The sequence below is a fragment of the Centrocercus urophasianus genome, unplaced genomic scaffold (assembly GCF_019232065.1).
Source record: "Centrocercus urophasianus isolate 14NV4802_14NV808 unplaced genomic scaffold, USGS_Curo_1.0 seq_14, whole genome shotgun sequence".
Classification (NCBI taxonomy): Eukaryota; Metazoa; Chordata; class Aves; order Galliformes; family Phasianidae; genus Centrocercus; species Centrocercus urophasianus.
The window spans coordinates 51743543-51763628 of NW_024884586.1; the positions used below are offsets into that span (position 1 = coordinate 51743543).

Sequence of the window (20086 nt, forward strand, 5' to 3'; positions counted from 1 at the left end):
TCAGGGTAGAGGAGTTCACAAACAGCACCCCAAGAGAAGCACCAGAACTCCGAGGCTACACCTTGATCACGTTAGGAACAGAGTTAGAAAATGAGGTTGCTTGTTCTTATTTATGGGGATCTCAGCTAGCAAAAGGGAGAGAGTCCTCATCTCAAAAACCTGATAAAACCCCACTAGATGTTGGCTATTCAGCAGGAAGAGAGTGCTGAAAGAAGGCGCACGGTGCAGCAAACACTCAGATATCTGTGCTGTCTGCTGATAAAGTTGTGGCTCAAACTCCATTGCCCATTTCTTAAATAACGTGAGCAAGCACACATTTCCAAGTAAGAATCAGATTCAAAAGGCACTGTATGTTAAAGAGAATTTTCATACCCTAGAAAGAAACCAGCACTGAGCTAGAACTGCTCCTGAGACCATCAAATACACACATCACCAGGCAAGATTTAAAACAAGGCTCTGACTTGGAAAATCCAGGACACCTTCAGGGTTTCAGGGTAAATCCCACACCATGTGTATTGGCAGGTTTCGTGTATGCCACGTGCAGTGCATAAGCTGAAGGGGCAGATCCTGAGGACTGTACTTAGTGCTTTATCTGTCTTATATCACTGGTAAAACTGGATTTTGATTAAGTATTATGCTGGGGATCCTTGTTCCACTCCACACACATGCATGCATTCAGGCAGGCAGTCTCATAAACTTTAAGTACATTCAGAAATTCCCATATTACCTCTTGGATTCTGACCAGCGTGTGAAGGGAGCACTGGTAGATGAACAGTACCCACCAGTTCCAAAGCTATCTTTTTGCTTCCTGTGTCATGATCTGACCTATTGTCTTTTCAACAAAACTCCACCAGAATAAATAAAGTAATGAGCTGTAGCCCTTCTACCAACATACATCTGCTGTATAAAGCAGGCCAAGAAAACAACCAACAATGTCAGCTCTTCATTCTGTTCCTCAGATCATCAACTCTGAAAATAACAAAATCTGAAAGGCATATGGACCTTCTCATAAAAACAACAAACACACAAACAAACCCTTAGATGAGTTTCCCGAGTCAGCAGGATTTGTCTGCTAATTATTACTGTGCAGAGGGTCCAACTGTCCCACAGCCAGGGATCACCCTAGAGGAGGGCTGAGTTCTTCACTGCACGCAGGATGGTTTGGGTAGGCTGAACTCCTTCTTTGGGGAACACAAAAGGGGTTGAGCTCCCCAAGCCGCCAAGACCTAAAGGACAGCAGGGGACTTGTGGTGTCCCACGTGAGAGCTGCTCCAGCCCTTACCTTCCACTTGCTGCCTCCCAGAGGCAGACAGCATGGGTTCTGCAAAGATAGGGAACGTAACTCCGGTTCAGGTGCCCTCAAGGAGAAGTCTTGACCTGCATGGGGACAAACTCAGATAGGTGAATGACATCAGGTCTGGAATAATGCATGCTGGAAAAAAAAAAAGAAAAAAAAAAAAAGAAAGAAAATAAAAGAAAAAAAAAGGAAAGGAAAACGAGACAAAAAGGGGAGGGAAGTCTGTAGGCAGGGCCTACTTGTCCTTCACCGAGCCCCTCTGCCAACCTAGAAGGATGTCCATGGGGCATGGGAGAAAGGAGAGCAACACAAACCTCCAGTGCCAGACACAAACAAGTCCATTGGTCTCTCCTTTTTGCAAAGGACAGAGGGGAACAACGTGAACCAACACAGCAATTACCTTCAGCCAATGGGCCCCTGTGCAGCCTCCACATCCCAGCTCAGCGCTGCTGCCAGCCCTCTCTTCCAGGGAGAGGCTCGAGCTCACCTCCTCATCCAGAAAAAAAAGTAGCATCTGTGGGAGAAAGACATATGTCTGGCCTCTACCGTGAACCCTGCGCCTGGCAGGAGAAAGCAGTGCCGATTCCAGCCCCAGCTTTTCATTCCTGTTGTAACAGTCATAAACGCCTGCTGAAACCTAAGAAGAACAAGACTGTAATCCTAATAAAACAACATTCTGGAACCCTGAAAACTAGATGGAGGTTTCTCAGGCCAACTTTAAAATTATGTTCCCCTCTCCAAAAGCCGTACTTTCTGTGTGCCGATGGGATGGATGCTGTCAGGCTGACCCTGGGAAGAGCTGTGATGTGAGATTTCAGCAGGGGAGATGCAGAAGGCAGTCTTTGCAGCACAGAAGCCACCCTGTCCCCAAAATAGAAGAAGCCCCAGGCTCCCAATGTTCCCTCCTAAAAGCAAGGCGGGACCTTTGTCTCTAAAGCCAGCTTTCCTTTCCAGGTGCCCTGAGTGCCTGACTCAGTAGAGCAGACACAAGCTGTGCTGGTTCGGATGCAAAAGCTGGTGGAAAGGCACAAGTTTTCCGTGCTGAAATCTTTCCCTCCTTCCTTGGATACTTACACTGAACAGAAGCCTTGGGGCTTTTCACTGTGCACCAGCACCCCCAAAGTGATGAAGAGCAGGGAGGAAGGCGTTCAGCTTCCCTTCTGCCCATCACACAGAGAGCAGCTCCCAGGGATGCTCACTAGCTGGCACGTATCTCGACTGAGGCACCAAACCAGCTTCGTGCTCCTTGAAACCTGAGGGTGGCAGATCCACAGCAGCTCTCAATTCGCATCCATCCCCTGGCACTGGTGAAGCTGGAGTTGCACCAGCGAAGGAGCTGCTCTTTGGAACATCTGCACGTCGAGCCGTGCCAGCCCGTTCCGAAGGAAAAGCTCTCTGCTGCCAACTCCTGTGATTTTCCTGTGAATCTTCCCTGGTGTTATGCAAAACCCAAGCTCCTGATGTGCTGCTCTATCTGGCAATACCACTTTAAGAAAAAAGTCTGCCGTCCTTATGGTCCTAAAGAAAAAAAAAAAGCCTCAGGAGGTGGCCTGAACACATGCTAAGGGCTAAAAGTAGCATTTGCAGAATAAAACCATCCCATGATTTTTAAAAGACTCCTGGCATTCTGGAGGCCTGACTTGTGATCTGGGGACTGGCTGCGGAGAACCCAACAACTAATTGGGAAAGTGCTTCGTCTGGTGTCAAGTCTGTTTTTTTTTTGGTGGTGGAAAGCACTTGACAGCCCTCTAATCAGCTCAGTGACACATAGCAATGACAGGAGTCATTCCCTGCAGGGAATAGTACATTTGAATTGCAAACGACCACGGGGTGCTAGTAGTATTTATCTGGTAAACAGCTCTTTCTATCATCATGTTGACTTAAAAGCATTGATTAATTAACTCTACTGAGTCCCCAGTGAAGTAGGAAACTATTTTCAGGTGGTGGCTGGGGAAGCTTCGAAGGTGCAACAGTGCTCCATGCTCCAAGCCCAGGAGAAGCTATTGGGGCCAGGATTGGTTCCTTCAGAGCCCAGCACACAGGTGCTCCATATTCCATGGAGATGCTGCAAGAAGATGTTGTCTGCACCGAGCTCTGACAGCCTCAACACACCTGGCCAGGAGGAAAATGAAGGGCTGAAAACTAGATGGTCTTATGGACAGTAAAAGGCATGGAGTTCTTGAAGCAGGTCCAGAGGAGGGCCACTAAGATGAGCAGAGGGCTGGAGCAGCTCTCCTATGAGGAAAGGTTGAGGGAACTGGGATTGTTTAGCTTGGAAATTAGAAGGCTGTGGGGAGACCTCATGGTCTTCCAGTGCTTGAAGGGAGAGGATAAATAGGAGGGGAACGGCTGTGTGTGAGGGTGGATGGTGACAGGACAAGGGGAATGGTTTTAAAGTGAGACAGGGGAGGTTTGGGTTGGATATGAGGAGGAAGTTTTTCAGCCAGAGGGTGGTGAGGCACTGGCACAGGTTGCCCAAGGAGGCTGTGGATGCCCCATCCCTGCAGGCATTCAAGGCCAGGCTGGATGTGGCTCTGGGCAGCCTGGGCTGCTGGTTGGCGACCTGCACACAGCAGGGGTTGGAGCTGATGAGCACTGTGCTCCTTTGCAACCCAGGCCATGCTGTGATTCCGTAATTCTATAAAACCTGCTTCCAGGCCACAGTGCCTCTGATCTTGGTGCTGGTACTGAGGGCCTCCTTGGCCTCGGCTGAGCCATCAAACATGCCTTGTGAAGACAGACACGCCGATGCCCCCCTTGCCACATGAAGATCACTCTTGATTTACTGACTTGGCCCTCATCAGGAGGTGCTGAATTCTTAGAAATCTGGCCCTGAGCTATTTTGGTTTGGCCTCACCTTGCACAGCAGGACAGATGGACTTCAGGACAGACAAACCTCGGCACGGCACTGACTGGGTCTCAAAGAAAGGGGGAAAAAAAAGGGAAAAGATGTGCCAGCATTAGCGAGTGCTGTTCCTGGTTTATTTTGAGTCTTTGCTGAGTGGAGCCTTTAATCTCTGATGAGTGGAGCCTTGTGAAGGGGGTCTTATGGATTTGGAAAGAAATCAACAGGCATAGGCAGTGCTGCAGATCAAAATGATAGCATGTATTTTTGCTGGCCATAAAAGAGTGAGCATTTGCGAGTGTGATGCACAAAGGGAGGAGATTCAGCCATCAGTGCCTCGCACACGGTACGTTTTTCCCCCATAGCTAATACAGGCATCTCCCCGTGCTTCTTAGGATCACCTCTGTGTTGGAAAATAAGCTGTGTAAGTCACATTCCACTCATTGATTCAAATCAGCTAAGTAGAATTTTGCTTGATATTCAGTCCACAGAGAGGGGAGGGAGAGAGAACACTTAGCACTCAAATAACTAAAAGCTTCTACTGTGACACAAAGGCAAGCTTCACCAACCTTTCGTTTCCCCCACTTTGTCGCCGCGCACAGATCCAATGAAATCAAATGAGATAATCCCAGCCTAGAAGCAGAGGTGAAAACCTCCCAGAGCTCACGCAATCAGCGTGCAGCTCGGACACTGCCGACTTCCCCCTCAACTATTTCCAAATAAAACACTTTTGTTGCTCGGCTGCTCCTGCCAAATGAGCTAACAATAAAAGAAACTCGCAAAGCCTCCATCCGCAGGAAAAAAAAAATAAGGAGAAAGACGTTAAGGACCTTTAGGAAAAGAATATGAGAAAAAAAGAAACAGGAAACTATAGGGCAGACCCTCTGGATGGAGTAAACCAGCATAAGGCCCAGCTCTGTTGCTCGACCCCAGGCAAATTGTGGGCCTGGTGCTATGCTGCATTTCTCAGGGGTAGGGGGTGGTCTCCACTGGAAGATTGCGACACTGCAGGATACTTTTCCATATTAAAAAGGCGCTTTGGAGCGTTTTGTCTATTGCCAGGTTTTGGGTTTATTGAGGACTCATTTGGCAGAGCCATCCTGGAAGAACAATACAGATGTTTTATGGAGAAATAAACTGGGACTCGGGCTGGATTCTTTCAGTGCTGAATTCCACCTAATTTGGAGGGTGGAATGACTCTTTTAATGAAGGGTGCAATCAAAACCTGTATGAAAAGCCAACATGCCCTGGGCAAAGAGAGCAGTGGATACACTGCCCCTCTCTGCTGCAGCAGCCCTGTAAACCCCGGTCTCTTTAGCACAGGAAAAGCTTTCCTTGTCCCACCCCTCTTAACCTGAGGAAATGGAGGCTCACTGTTCCTCTTGGTGCCCTCTGTTGTGTCTCTTGGAGGGAAGCGGTGGTCTTTCAGGAATGAAGGTGATTTCCAGACCAGATGTGCTACATCTTGCATCTTTGTAAGGAGCTGCTCCAGTGACTCGTGGAGTTAGCTCTTCTTTGTCAACAGTCCCTCATCAGGGACATACAGTATACTTTTAATTAGTGTCTCCTTAACTTTTCCAAGAGAGGCTTCTGGTAGGTCCTTCACTTGGGAGAAACTGTAAGGGAAGGGTTGAAAAACGTTCACTTTCTGCTCACAGAGAGCTTTGGCTGGGCAGATTGGGCTCTCTTACTTGCAAAGAAGGCAATGCCAGATGACTGAACCATCCAGCTTCATTGCTTATTGTCAGATTTTTCATTTCAGAAGCCTTGCCTAATAAAGTCATCCAGCCTGATTCACTACCTAATCCACATTCTTTAGCCTCCTCTCCAGATACACTGAGAGGAACATAATGTAAGTATCCATTAAATCATTGCAATTGTCATCTATCAAATAAATGTGTTTGCCCACAATGCTAATTGCTCGTACTTCAGTGAGAGCAAACCTGTTGACTAAAAACCTTCTCTGGCTTTTCACAGATCCATCGAATCATTCAGGTTGGAAAAGACTTCCAGGATCCCCAGGCCCAACCCCAGCCCACCCCACCATGCCCACATCCCTCAGTGCCACATCTCCACGGTTCTTGAACACCCCCAGGGAAGGTAGGGAGCTATTGGGAATAGGTGAACGGTTGGACTGGGTGATCTTTTAGGTCTTTTCCAACCTTGGTGATTCTATGATTCTATGATTCTAAGGTGACTCCATCACTTCCTTGGGCAGATTTTTCTTTCTTTCCTTCCTTCCCATTACGTGCAATTTGCTCTTTGCATCAACCATCCCTTCAGATCTGTTTGTGGAGCTCAGCACTTTGGCTAGCAAAGCAAAGAAGAGACTTGAGTGTTAAACTGACACGCATTCTCTAGGGCTATGAGAAGTGGCCAGATGTGCTGGGCTATGCTACAGAAAGGCTCACAGTGGAGAAGTGAAATATGGGAACAGAATTCACACAAGCTCCTTTTCACCTTGTTGCAGCAAACTGCAAGGTACCAGAAAACAGCATACATCCTGAACAGCTCTGAGAAGCTGATAACTCTCAAGTGGAGGGATGGGCTCATGGGAAGACAAGGCTTTCAGGAATTGCACTGTGCAAGGTAGAATACGCTGGCTTTGATCCAGGGAGCCCTTAAGCACACAATTTTAACCCTGAAAAAGCCACTGAAATTGAGGCCTATTGGCCCCTGTGAGTGGCACAGCAGTGCAACCACCCACTTTCCAGCTGCAGGGATCTGACCAGGCACCTGCATGGGATGTGTCAGTGGACTGGGCTGCAGGCACAGAGAGAAATCTCCTTTTCTGACACTATTTCTAACTTCTTCTCATTCGTTTCTTTCTCTTTTGAAGTCAAAACTAACTTTTCAATAATACCTGTGGAATCTGCCTTGGTAGGAGCAGAGGGGACATTCCTGCTAGCTTTTCCAGAGCCTGCATTTCTCTGTTTCTCTTTCACTGTTATTTTTTGGACAGTACGTATGTTTTTGACCCATCTTTGGAAACACAGTTTAGAGGATAGTTATTCAGTTTCTATCAACTGGAGTTGATACATTGCTGGGCTCCCCAGTTCCAGTCAGATAGGGAACTGCTGCAGAGAACACAGAGATGCTGGGGGCCTGGAGCACAGGGGTGGGCCTGGGACAGAGGCGATGCATCTCCTTCTCTGGAGATACACAAACTCACCTGGATGCTTTCTGTCAGCCCCCTGCAGGGAGCCTGCTTTAGCAGGGGGTTGGCCTGGGGCATCTCCAGTTGTCCCTTCCAACGCCTACTATTCTGTGATACACGGGATACAAAAAAGACAAGGAATTGTTTTTGCCTAGCAGCTGAAAATAACAATACTGATGTTTATCTGTTACTGCTACTCCAGTTTTTAGCCACCAGAGACCAGTGGTCTCTGTTTGCATTTGCATTAACCTAGAAGTATTAATCAGGTCATGTAGACAACCAGGAACATAAACCGATGCAGGCAGCCAGCAGATACACACTACACTCAGAATCAACACACAGAAACCACAGGGCAGAGTGCAGCCCTCATTAACAGAACCAATTAATCGCAGACACACTAAGTGTGTCCAAACGTAAAAAATCTGATTCCCACCAACCTGTAACTATACAAACCTGAATAAATACTAAGGCACCCTGAGACCTGACCAGCTTACTGCCCCTATCAGATATCATGAGCTTTAGCCCCCTGAAAACAAGGTCCTCTCCAGATGGAGTAATTTCTATCCCTAAAAAAAGCTTCTGATACAACTCCTGGACTAAATCCCACTGAAAGCCAAGATATTCAAGGCTCAGCACTTCCCAGGACACAACCTCCAAAGCCCTGGTGTTACAGTCCTTTCCCACAAACACGCCAAGTTTGTCCTTATAACAAGGAGTTATTTGTCCCCAGCTCCTACTAGGAGGCTGTTTTAGAGCCTCGTTGCTCTGCGCAGTCACAAACCACCTTCTGATTTCAGCAAAGTGTATTTATAGCCGATTTGTACCCAGTTAGCCTCGTGTCCTTTAACTTAAATAGCTTGTTTGGGTGTTGTTTTTATTCTCTGATGTGTAGATGTACAGCCATCAACCTTCTCCTCAGCTTCCATTTCTTTAAGAAGTTAGCTCTTTCGTTCTTCTCTCCAAGGACAAGCTCTCCAGTCTTCCAGCATCTTCACTGTCCTTTTCCACATGAGCCAGACTCACGCTTCAGGAACAAAAGGAATTGAACTGTCCACAGGCTGCCAAATGAGGTTTTGCCTATTTCTGGGAAACAGCACACCTACCTTCTAGAGGAAGAAATACCTCCCAGAAATACCTATATTTGAAGTTGTGCATACCTTTACCAGAGCCTCATCCTGTGACGGAGCCATCCACACATGTGTTTCTTCTCCTTTGTCATTTACAGCTGATGAGCCTCCAGTTTATAGTGGAAATTCGGATTACTCCCTAAACTCATGACTTTGCATTTTGCACTACTGGATTTCATCTCATTTCTATTACTTCGGTCTTCAAGGTCATCCAGTTCTTTCCGTATGGCACGCCTCCCAACTTTGTGTCATCAGCAGGCTTCAGCAACATGCTGTGTTTTGTGCCAAGGTCATTCATGAAGATATTAAATAAGATCCGTCGCCAAGATGAATCCTTCAAGAGCTGCGCTCTTATACCCAGCCAGATACTTTTCCTTTCTATGCTACTCCTTGTCGCTCAGACGGTTCTTCAAAGTGTCCTGCAGTACTTCTTCAACTCTTTAATTTATGTGATAAGTGAGCAAAAAACACAACATCAAATGATTTACTGGTGCCCAGATAGGTAAACCCCATTGCCTCTCGCTTTGAAAGCCCACTGTCTAATCCTGGTTTGGCGTAGCTTCTCCCTGGGCTCACACAGCTTATTCAGGTTGCCACCTTGTTCCTTTTGACGGTGACTTCTCCTGATGTCTGCCTTCCTCAGGAATGGTAGATCCACCGGCCTCAATGGAAACTCCCCCATATAGGCAACATCCTGCAGGCTGGCCTGGGCTGGGGAGCTCATTTCCAGAATGACCACTAAGCTTGGTGCTGCTGCATGCAAGGAAAATAAGACCCAAACCAAGCTGGGCCCTTACAGACAACGACCATTTGCACTATCGCAGACCAACACTCCCAAGTAAACCAGCTCCTAGTGAGCCAGATTTCATATCACACTAAGACAGAGATGGTGACTGGTAAGGTCTGCTAGGCAAGAACCTGTACCTGCCCAACCTACTGTGTAACGCCAGGTTTCTAGGAACCAGTACTGTGTGTTAAAATTAACACTGCTGAATTAAGGCTGTTAAAGCATGAAGCAAGTACCACTCATGAAAGGCGCTAGCTGAGTTTCTTTAATTTCACCTAATGTAATAACACTGTTACAAAGGAGATAAACAGCTTGATTGCTGACTTTACGTACTAGAATTTTGTTAATGATAAAATCCACTGGCTGAAGTACAAAGTTGCATGTATTTTTGTCGTAAGCAGGGAGAAAAAGAAAATGATGTATTGATCCAAAGGGAAGGAAGGTTGTGTTATTTTCCTGGGAAATAAGCAGCTCGCCAGTTGGGATTCATTGGTATCGCTGTAATAAACACACTTCCTGATGTACATATGTGATTATAACGAGCACTGTACTAAAATGACACTGCAATTTAGGAATAAGACAAACACAAGTGATGCAGTTCAAAGCTCCGCTGCTCTCGCTGGATTTTTGTTTGGTTTTCTGTTTTGTTTTTAGCCGACTCTCCGTGCCCACAAAAGCAAGGATAGCCTCCAGGGTTACCCCAGCTGAAAAGCATCTGAAGTGATCCCCGCTGACCTTTCTTTCTGATAGCACCCCGCCTGCCTTTTAATGGAGGCCTGAACCGAGTCAGAGGTGAAACAGATAAATGACTGAAGATCCAACTGTTTTCTCAACGGGCGAGTTCCCACACGCTCGATTTTCTTTTCCTCCATGAAGAACAAGAGGGGAAAAAAATTGCAAGTGATTAGCTAATGAACATCTGTTTTGCTTTATTTGTGCTTCCTTGCAGCCAGGAGTTGCACTTACTAATTTTTATTTCCTATTAAACACAAAAAAAAGGAGCGTTTTTTTTCCAAAGCCTGCAGAGGAGGAGGGCTCACTGGTGTGGCCGTTCCTTCCACTGCTGTGATTACCTGGCTCACATGCCACGTCCTGTGTGGTTACCTTCTGTCCTGAACTTTTCATGTGGTTTGACGTGTCTTTAATTTAGACGATCGGATCACGTCTGACCTGAAACAAAACTGCTCTTTGGAGATCCTGAGCCCTTTCTGAATTCTACAGATGTCAATCCAGCAGGATGTAATGTCAAACTGTTAATTATATGCATGCAGGGCCAATGGTAATTACATACTAAACACAAATATAGACTGATTGTGCTCTTGCACTATTGAAAATAGCTGATCTAAGGCCAAGCTCTCTGTTGGCCTCAGATTTGGCAACACCAGTGATTCACAATGGCCAGTGTGTGCTCACCTCAGCTCCTACATTTCTCTCTTCTTTATTTTGAAGTGTTTTCACAGAACTGAACATGAGACCTTGCACAGGAATAATCAGAGATGGTGTTTATGAACAAGCATCTTACGTGAAAACGACGACGCGGAGATTTCTTTGCCTTCCATCTTACAGAAATCAGGTTTTCCGAGAGCTCATGACCACTCACCTGAACTTCCCAGTCCTTCCTGAGTGTTGCAAGCAGGTTCCCAAAATCTTCCACTGCTTTGGAGAATTGAAACCTTTCTTTACACGGTCACTTCAATTTCAGAGGCAACTATGGCTCCTTCCTTGTTTACTGCTGCCCAGCACTGAACCAGGAGTTAAGGAGATAGACTGCTAGCCATAAACCCTTTCAAAACACGTTTTAGTTTCTCCCTCACACTCTCACAGATTTACCTTCCGTTTACTTTGCCAGTGAGACGCACATGGCAGTCTCCCTTCACTGCAGTTATGAAGGCACTCTATCCTTGAAAGTACAATTTTATCCAGCAGACTAAACTCCAAAAATACTGAAACAGCCACTTATGGCAAATCATGGAGCAGGATCCACAGCAAAGCTACAGCAGTGTAGATCTGGAGTGATTCTCCTTTAACACTTGTAACTGATATCATACTCTGCCACATTTTATCACCCCCATCTTTCTTTCTCGTCAAACTATCCAACCAACTTGTTCTCTTGAGAAGGATCATAAACCCACAGGTAATTGCAGGATGGCCACACAGACAGTAAAAAGCCTGCAGATGGGTAGTTCAAAGAGAAATTTCTCAAAAAAAAAAACACTAAACCACTGAAAGGAGCCAAGCTACGTCTCGTTTGCAGATGTACTGAGAATCTATAAGTTTATTTAAAATCAGCAATAGCTGCAATACGCAACGCCTATCAAAATCAGTTACCACAACTGTGGCTTTTGAGAGAAGTGATTTACATCAGAACTGAAGAAGAAACAACAGGGCTTTTAGGCAGACAAATGTATGGTCCAGATACTTTTCCAGTAGCATATTCAATGACCAAGGCCTCCAGTCAGCAGCACACTTAATTTTAAGCACATGCTTAAGTGCTTTCCTGAACAAAGATGAAATGTGGGCCTACCAGGCAGCTCAAGAAAAGGAGTTTCACATTAATTACCCTTCTTGAGCAGTGATACAACTGAACTTTCTGATAGCGACAGGGCTTTCTACCTTCCTATGCACAATCCAAGCTTAGACAAAGCTTTGTCCTTTGGAGCTGTCATCTAGCAGAGAAGGCAACACACCAGGAGAATGAGAAGAGTTAGAGGCTCACCAAAGTCTGAATGCTGCTCAGCATCCAGCCCACCCCAGCTACTTGGGTTGGGAGTTGAGGAAAAGATCCAGGGCGGCCACATGCATTACAGATGTGTAAAATCCTCCCTGCTGTCCGTAGGCTAGTGGAAATGCAAACATCTTCCTGAGTACATGAACTGGGCTAATAGTGTGCTCCAAGGGCTTTGTTCTGAACACGCACTGTTGGTAACTCTGCAATCTTTGAAAGAAAAGGGAAAGGTAATGACATCAACCGAAACCCGTGTAAGCAAGAGGGTTGCAGAGCTCATTTTGTTATAAGAGACAATTTCAGAGAAGTAAAATGTTGCCAGCAGATAATGATTTCCTGCAAGATTGAGCAATAGTGAGTAGTCACAGCTCTGCAAATAGGACTTAAGGCAGGTAGGAGTATTCATTTCCTGAGGACAAGAGTTTGCACAGTGGTGGGTGCCTACTGGCACGAGCAGTCCCACAGACTTGTCAGTGGTCTGAACTTTCTGGGGACACTTATGCAAGAGGACTGCCTGCCTTGCAGTGTCTGGAGATCTCCAGGCTGACCCTCAGTCTGCAAATTGCCTCTCTTCAGTACACTGCATGCATAAGAGAAGGAGCAGCTGTTTTGAGCTCTGGTCCTCAGGAAGCCTGGGACCCTTTATGCTGATGCTTTGTGGATGGCAGGCTGCTCACTGTATCCTGCCTGCAATGTGAACTTCCCCTGTATAAAACAACAGAGAATCAGCATGGGAGAGAGGGCTCCCACTGAAAGAAAGCCATCTTCCATTGTGCACTGCATTAAAGAGTAGAGAACCCACACAAAAGTACCTCCTTAATTGAAGGGAGGTAATCTCACCTTCTCAGCCTCTCTTTCTCTTTTCCATCTCCTGATGTCTAGTAAGGGCTGAGTCTAGATTTCCCTGTGCTGGGAGGAGTAATTAGATCTCTTTCCAATGCTTGACTGCATATTTGCATCAATCCTGTTAAAGCTGATTACTTTTGAGATTATCATAGAATCGTTCACGTTGGAAAAGCCCTCTGAGATCACCATGCCCAACCCCAGCTCATTCCCACCATGCCCACTATGTTCCCCAGTGCCTCATCTCCACGGTTCTCAGACACCCCCAGAGACAGTGATTCCATAACCTCCATGGGCAGCCTGTCTCAGTACCTGTCCACTCTTTCTGAGAAGAAATTTTTCCTAATATCCAATGGGATTCTCTCAGATTACAGTGAAACTGGCTTATAGGTAGAGAGCGATGGGGCAGAAAGCAGGGATGCACACAGCAGAACAGTCTGAGCATGACCGCATAAATCCTTCTTTCTTCCTAGGAGATAGGCTAAAAACAATGAAGAAAAAAAATGCAGATGGATCTGTTGTTATACTGCAGACTCTCTCTCATTAAGCACAAAACTCTGTGACAAATCGGGCATGTGGTAGCGCCTGAAGGACTCGGCCGAGGCAAATTTCATGCCAGTCTCCACGCACACACACTGAGAAAACTGCTCTGATTCTCACACATTTTTTGCCTAAATAAACTAGGCTGGCAGAAGGCACATGATTACTGCCCCTATTTTCAGAATAGGCAAGGTCCACATACGTCCACTTTATTCTTATTTATTTAAATAGAAGTCCAGCTGCCTGGTATTTTTTTTGCCAACGTGGGCTTAATTAATTTGTCCATCACGTTTTGGAAAACCAAGAAAATCTGGCATTTGTGCATGCTCGTGCAGAGCCTTAGCTGCAATGTCAGGTCTATTTCCTCGAGCAAGTCGTGTTCAGCACACCAGAACTGCACAACCCCTGCAAACACTCACGTGCAGGCCTGGACTCCCGCAGAGCGAATCTGAGCCTTCTGACAATTTTCTTCATTGACTTTTAGAGACCCCACAGGGGCTGTCTGCAAGTCCTGGAAGAGCCACCAGTTATAAAACACTGTTCTTTATGCTCCAGAGCACAACTACAGCTGCTTCTCCTCTGCCCCGGTTTTAAAAGCCACGCAGGACATGCACGGGGCCCTAACACTTCTGTCTAAACCGGCTTTCAAGCTTTCCTCCCATAGGTAAGTGGCAGTTGCAGGAAATACGTGCACAGAATCACTGAGGTTGGAAAAAACCTCTAAGATCATCAAGTCCAACCATCAGCCCATCCCCACCGTGCCCACTATGCCGCGTCCCTAAGTGCCAGGCCCGGCCGTGTGTGCAGCCATGGGATGGTGAAGCCGGGCCCTTCCTTATTTCACTGGCAGCCCCAAAGCCAGAGCCTTGCCTGCTGTTTGCTTCTCTCCTTCCCTGCAGTGCTACCCCCGGGTTTTGGAGCTGCAGCCCCACATCCCATGGAGGTGCCATAGGAGGCAAGGAGAAAGCTGGGAATTTTAGCAGCCTTTTAAATGTCATCCACCAGTACCAGCACCCAAAATTTACATGCCTTCAGAAAGAACACGTATAGGTTTAACAAGGTGACAGACGAGATAAAAGTGGGAAGAACTGTCACAGAACACAGCAGGAGCCCTGGATTTTCATCTGTTGCACAGTTGAAGATTTTTCTTCCCCCCTCAACACGCACAGACCAGGCCTTCATCTACACTTCATTGGTGGACTAAAAAAGAGCTATTTCCTTCCAAACCTTGCGGTACAAGCAGCTTTTCCTTCGCAAAGAAAACTAGAAGCCATAGAAGCTTCTGTTTACCATGGTTAGAAGGGGCTGAGGCTCGCTGCGTCCTACCAGCACCAAAGGGACGGATGCTGGCTTTGGGGTGTCGACAAAACCCCAAGTGGCTGCAGATGAGGTTTTGAGACTGGTCCAAGGTGAAATCCTCTGCCTGGTTTGGATGGTTGGTGGATCCCAGCCTCACAGCCCTGCCTGGTGCCTTGGCTCCCAGCAGGCCCAAGGAGTGATCCCACAGTGCCCAGCCCCCAGTGATGGCTGCAGAACTTAAAGATTTGCAGAGTTTACTTGCAAAGCCTTTTAGAAGCAGGGACGAGTAAACAAGAGTGAAAAGTTAAACAAAGGAAATACATTTATGCTTGTACTGTTTTCAAGTTTATGCAAACAATCCATTTCTAAAGCTGTCACTGACACTCCTGGCACGTTCTCGTTCCCCAGCTCAGAGTCATGTTGGAAACTGAAATCACAAGCATTTCTGAGATGCTTTGAGCAAAATACCTCCCTCTGCTCCACCAGCTGAAAATCAGCAAGCCCACGACAGTCATGGAGCCATGGCAACACACTTGTGCACCAGTGGATTCTGGAGGAAGAGGGAGAAAAGTCTGAACGTCTCTATCCACAGTGGCCATGTAAGAAATGGGTTTAGAGCTAGTCAAATGAATTACAAAGACCAGTTGAACAGCAGGAATTCATCAGGCAGAGCAGGAATTAGAAAATCCTACTTTCTAGCTGCTCAGGCAGTAAGTAGATGTGCCATAAGCATAACCTTTTGCTTAGGACTTGACATGGGGAAGGAGACAAGGACAGCCTGCTTTCCAGCAGCAGAGCTCGCCGAGCTGCACACGAGAAGGGATCTCACTGTGGACCCATGTGAGAGCCAGGGAAGGGCATTCGGAGACATTTTCCTGCTTGCATTAATTCACTTCTGCATTTGAGATTCTGCAGATTGCACAGCAGCCATACAGGGGATATGGAGGATTGTCTGTTTGAAAAGGTAGGGTCTCTACGGCAGCTGACTGTCAGCTTGCACAGTTTCTGCACTGGCTTCCAAGGTTGGAGCCCACAAATGTCAGCGAAGCCACAATTTCCCAAACTACATCTGAAAAAGTGGTATGGGTTTAATTGAAAGGGAAAGCATGCACTTCCATGACAGGCAAACAGCACAAGTTTCAGCTACAAGTGAGCATGGCTGCCATTCTGGCAGCTCTTCCCTCTTTTTCCTCCCCTCCATTCAGCTGCACAAGACGGCACGTTTAACAGCTGATCCATCTGGAGGAGAGCCTACAAAGTTAATTTCTAGCTTTGAGATGGTCACTGGTAATTGTAGGTAATTTCAAATATAATTGCAATCGAGTTGGAAAAGCTCTGTTTGCAGCGTTTATGCTCATCACTCTAATTTAAGACCTAGAATGCTGGATACACTGCTTTTCAATACACACCCATTTTTCATCTTCCTGATTTTACCACCAGTGATTATAAAAACAGCCCCAGCAAACCACAGTCTGCAATGCAAGACAAATGTTTGAAAAGTTGCATATAAAGTTTCAAGCAGAGCTTCTTGAAGGTTAACGACGGAACATGTTAATGATTATCAAATAGACAAGGAAAGCCACAAAGGGTTTCGAACACAGAAACACAAGAGCCCCTCGAAATAAATGGTGGCTAACTTTGTTTAGAATAATGCTTCTCTTCAAAGAAATGGAACTGTTGCATGTCGCAAATATGTCCACATGTCGTTTTAATACAGGAATAATTACCCACGGCATGTTTGTTAGTGGAAAAAAAGCAAAGGTCTCCTATTACTTACACATAATAAAACCTGCATTGTTTACCAGGAATGAGTTATATGAGACTGGTAATAAATAAGTGTTGTAACAAACCTTGGTGCCCAGGCCCAGAAACTGATCTTAATATCTACATTTTGGTAGCACCCAAAGGCCCCCGGCTTGGGGCTCTAACCTGACCATTGTAAAAGCTAAACTGCACCTCTGAAGGTTTGGCCAGCTGTGTGCTGGCTTTTGTACACTTAAAATATCAGATTTTTTTAAAAATACATTTGGCTTTCTATAGCTGACAGAACTGCTTGGTAGTTTTAAGCTCTTTGGTGGCTAAAATTGTATCTGCCAAATCTATGCATGCATCAGAGTTTCTCCGTCCATACCTCTGTCCACCGCTGATCTCTGTGAGCGTGTGCCTGCTTAAAAAACAATAAAAGAACCCAAGAATCCTCGCTGCCTATATTCTTGACTCGACAAACCAAGACAGTTAAAGGAACTGGTTAAAGCTGGAGCTACTCAGGAAACTATTTATTTTTTCCCTGAAAAATTTAGAGGAAAGTGAAAATCCTTTTCCTCAACGTTTTCTTACTTTTTGTTTTAAAATGAGGAAGTATCTTTTCTTATACTGTTTTCGTTGGGTATCAGCAGCCACTGAGCCATCTGAAAACTGATGCAAAAGGAAATTATCCCACCAGCTCTACTGAGAGCATCAGCTCTGTAAGGTCCGAGTGCTCATTTATTTCAATGCAACCCGCAAAGCCCCTTTGGAGATTCAGGATTGAAAGGCCGTCCTTAAAAAAAACCGCTATGTAACGCATCTAAAGCAAAGTTTAAAAACCTGCTGTAACAATGAAATGGAATTTAACTTCTCAGCAAGTTGCTTTAAATAGAGAAGGATGCAGCTGTGGAATAACTGGTGATGGGTACACGTCACTTGTCGCTCTGCACCGCTCTGCACGTTGCACCAGGCCGTGTTGATTCTCCTTCATTCATCCCCAAAAGTGCAGGCCCACTTCCCTATTTTTTTCTGCCTCTTCACTTGAAGAATAAGGAGTTCACTTGAGGAATACAGAAGACAATCTCAGACTTTCACCTTTGTCTCTATGGAAGCCTCAGTACGATTGGCAAAGCTTACTAAAACTCAGGCGCTTTAGGGAAAAGCAAATGAACAAGTGAAAACATTCAAGCAGATGATTTTCATGGCAGTCTTGCAAGTCAACAAGGTTGCTCCAGGCCTTACACAGGAAAAATCCCAAATGCTTGCTCCAAAATGAGGCACTGTGCTCCCAAGCACCAGCAAACCCACTCAGTTCACACCATCCCCCAGCTACCTGGCTGGCAGTTTTACACCCACAGCCCTATGCAACAATGTGGTAAACATGGAGAAAGGAAAAATCTGGATGGTTTGCTCTCAAGAGCCGTGTTAGTGGTCACCAGGACTCAAGATCCATCAGCAGAAACTCCCTCACCGCTTCCTTGCCCTTGAATTTCAGCTTTTCCTGGACAACAATCTTGGGCAAGTAAGCAGCCACACAACAGGGCCGCGGCCTCCAGCTCCTGACAACTGGCCCTGCTCTGTTCCTTCAGGCTTACAAAGCTTATGCAGTGCTATCTGGAACTACAACATCATGTAAGGCTTTCCTGAGAGGGCAAAATAATAGAGAAGCCTCCAAAACATGATAATCAAAGGCAGCTGCATGCAAGGCATTATACTCTAGCTCTAAGAACAACTATTAATTGTTTGTGTGGGTCAAAAAAAGGCAGCTTCATGAAAAATGATTATCAATTCATGCTTAATGAGGGGCTGGTTAAACATTAGAGAAATAACAGTAAGGGAGAAAATGTCAGGACCCCGACATTACCAAAACTGATGGTAAAACTGTCCAAGACAGTGTAGTCTGATCTCCAGGAGCTCAGCCAGTCATATTTATTAGTTCAGTTATGGGTCACCTCCATGTTATGTAAGGGTGTCTGGAAAAACCTGCACTGTTACTCAAACTGAAAGGGCACAAGGACCGCAGAGGTAAATCAGAGTCTTTCCCTGGGATTGCAAAGGTCTTTGGGATGGAAACACAAAGAGTGGTGCTTTGAAAGGAGTGCCTTCAGCTCACCTAACTGTTTTCTCCCTTTAGAGCATCTGCTGCATTGCTATCCAGGTTGAAGGCACTTCTTCGTACTCTGTGAGCCAAAGAATAACCCTTATCCATCCGCATGGGTCCAAGTAAGGCAAAAAAAAACCAACAACAGCTAGAGCTTACCTACAACCCCGGTTCACATCTTTGGTCTGGTTGGCACTGTGCTTAGCCTATAGTGTTAAACTTACAAATTCATCAGGATAAATTTGAAAGTAATTTGCATTAGCTCCTAGCCTGCCAAGCACTCCTAAGTACAAAAGAAATTCAGAAGGGATCAAGAACAGAAGCATTAAAAGAACCTCCTGTCAGGGGTACAGCCCTGCTTGTTTTCTGGATAGCAGTTAGACCTGAAGGATGGTCACACGTCCTGTCTTTTGTCATCACAACACAGCCCAGATGGCAGCAGCCCAGGGGACCCGTGTCCCATGCTAAGCAGTGGCTTGCTTTGGTCTGAGGGAACTGACGGCACCACAAGACCAGCAGATGGGAACGGGCTCCTCTTCATGTGTGCGTGAGTCAGCGTCTGGTAGCCACATGCCTGCAGGAAGATGGCAGGGGACAATCTGATGTCACGCACCATCCGAGTGAGATGTTGTGCTCCTCGGTGGGGACGTATGAAAGCAGCCCAGCAGCCCGTGTTCTGCTCGTGAAACCTACCCACTTCAGTTCTGCCATCTGCTCTGCAACAGAGGCGATGGGCTGCGGATGGGTAATCCCCAAGGAGCGCTAGCCAAGTTCCCAGACTTATTTTTCAAATGCTTTGCATTTCACTGTGCAAGCTGGAATATCAGAAGAACGACCTTTCTTGGTAGCTGTTCTTCTATTCCTGGAACTTGGCAAAGAGACACTCAGTGATGTTAGAGATGCTCTGGTGTTCCAGAGGCTAATAAGCAACGCAAAATACTTGGAAAAAAGCAGCAAATGCAGCTCCAAGGAAAAATATTTCTGGCGATAAAAATCAACCCTAACCTTTGCAAAACGCACATCAACAACAGCATTGTTTATTATTCCCAACTATAGTTCTGTTGATACTTGTGAGCTAAGAACATGTTTCCTCTACGCTGCTCCGCACTGCCAAGCTCCATCCTTTTGCCTACTGTTCCAGTTAGGAAACTTAACTCTAGTAGTTGACAATTAATTCATTGTATCCTGGATCCTCTTTTCATCACTTGGAAAAAAATAAAACCTTAACATCAAAAAATTTGCACTGAGACTTTGCAGTTTACGATTTACCAGAATTATCCAGTGTATTACATAAGTAACCTTGAATTATAGCTTTGATTTTAGCTGATCTCTGTAACTATTAATCCAGGAATGTGCCCTCTTCTCTGAGTCACTTGACATAAGTTACTGTTTCTGATTCAGTGACTAAAGCTATATAAATAAAAGGCATTTCTCCAAATTCACACAATTTGGTTCTTTCTCTGAAGCCCTGTTTGTACCTGTATTGGTGAACGTGTTATTTCTGGGCACAGCCTTCTACAAATTCATTCATTTGAGAGACTGAAAAGCTAATGGGAAGCAATTCATGGCTAATCAAACTCAAGACCTCAATTTGAACAAAAGCTTTCTGCCCCGAGGAA

General features: G+C 45.8%; 1 protein-coding gene across 3 annotated transcripts in view; it reads right to left on the reverse strand.

The window, feature by feature from the left end:
- LOC122158030 overlaps positions 1 to 20086 on the reverse strand; it is a 105148-nt gene that overhangs the window by 17278 nt on the left and 67784 nt on the right. For 2 of the 3 annotated variants that reach the window (XR_006168111.1, XR_006168112.1), the window contains 2 exons: positions 1698 to 1811; positions 1283 to 1377 (listed from right to left, as the gene is read on the reverse strand). Coding sequence is in view for 1 of the 3 variants with exons in the window: in XM_042814341.1 (XP_042670275.1) it covers positions 1283 to 1368; positions 1697 to 1811; positions 5497 to 5613 (318 nt within the window). In the remaining 2 variants the exon portion in view is untranslated. Of the gene's footprint in view, positions 1 to 1282; positions 1378 to 1696; positions 1812 to 5496; positions 5704 to 20086 lie in introns of those variants that run through there. The other variant, XM_042814341.1, reaches the window with a different exon arrangement.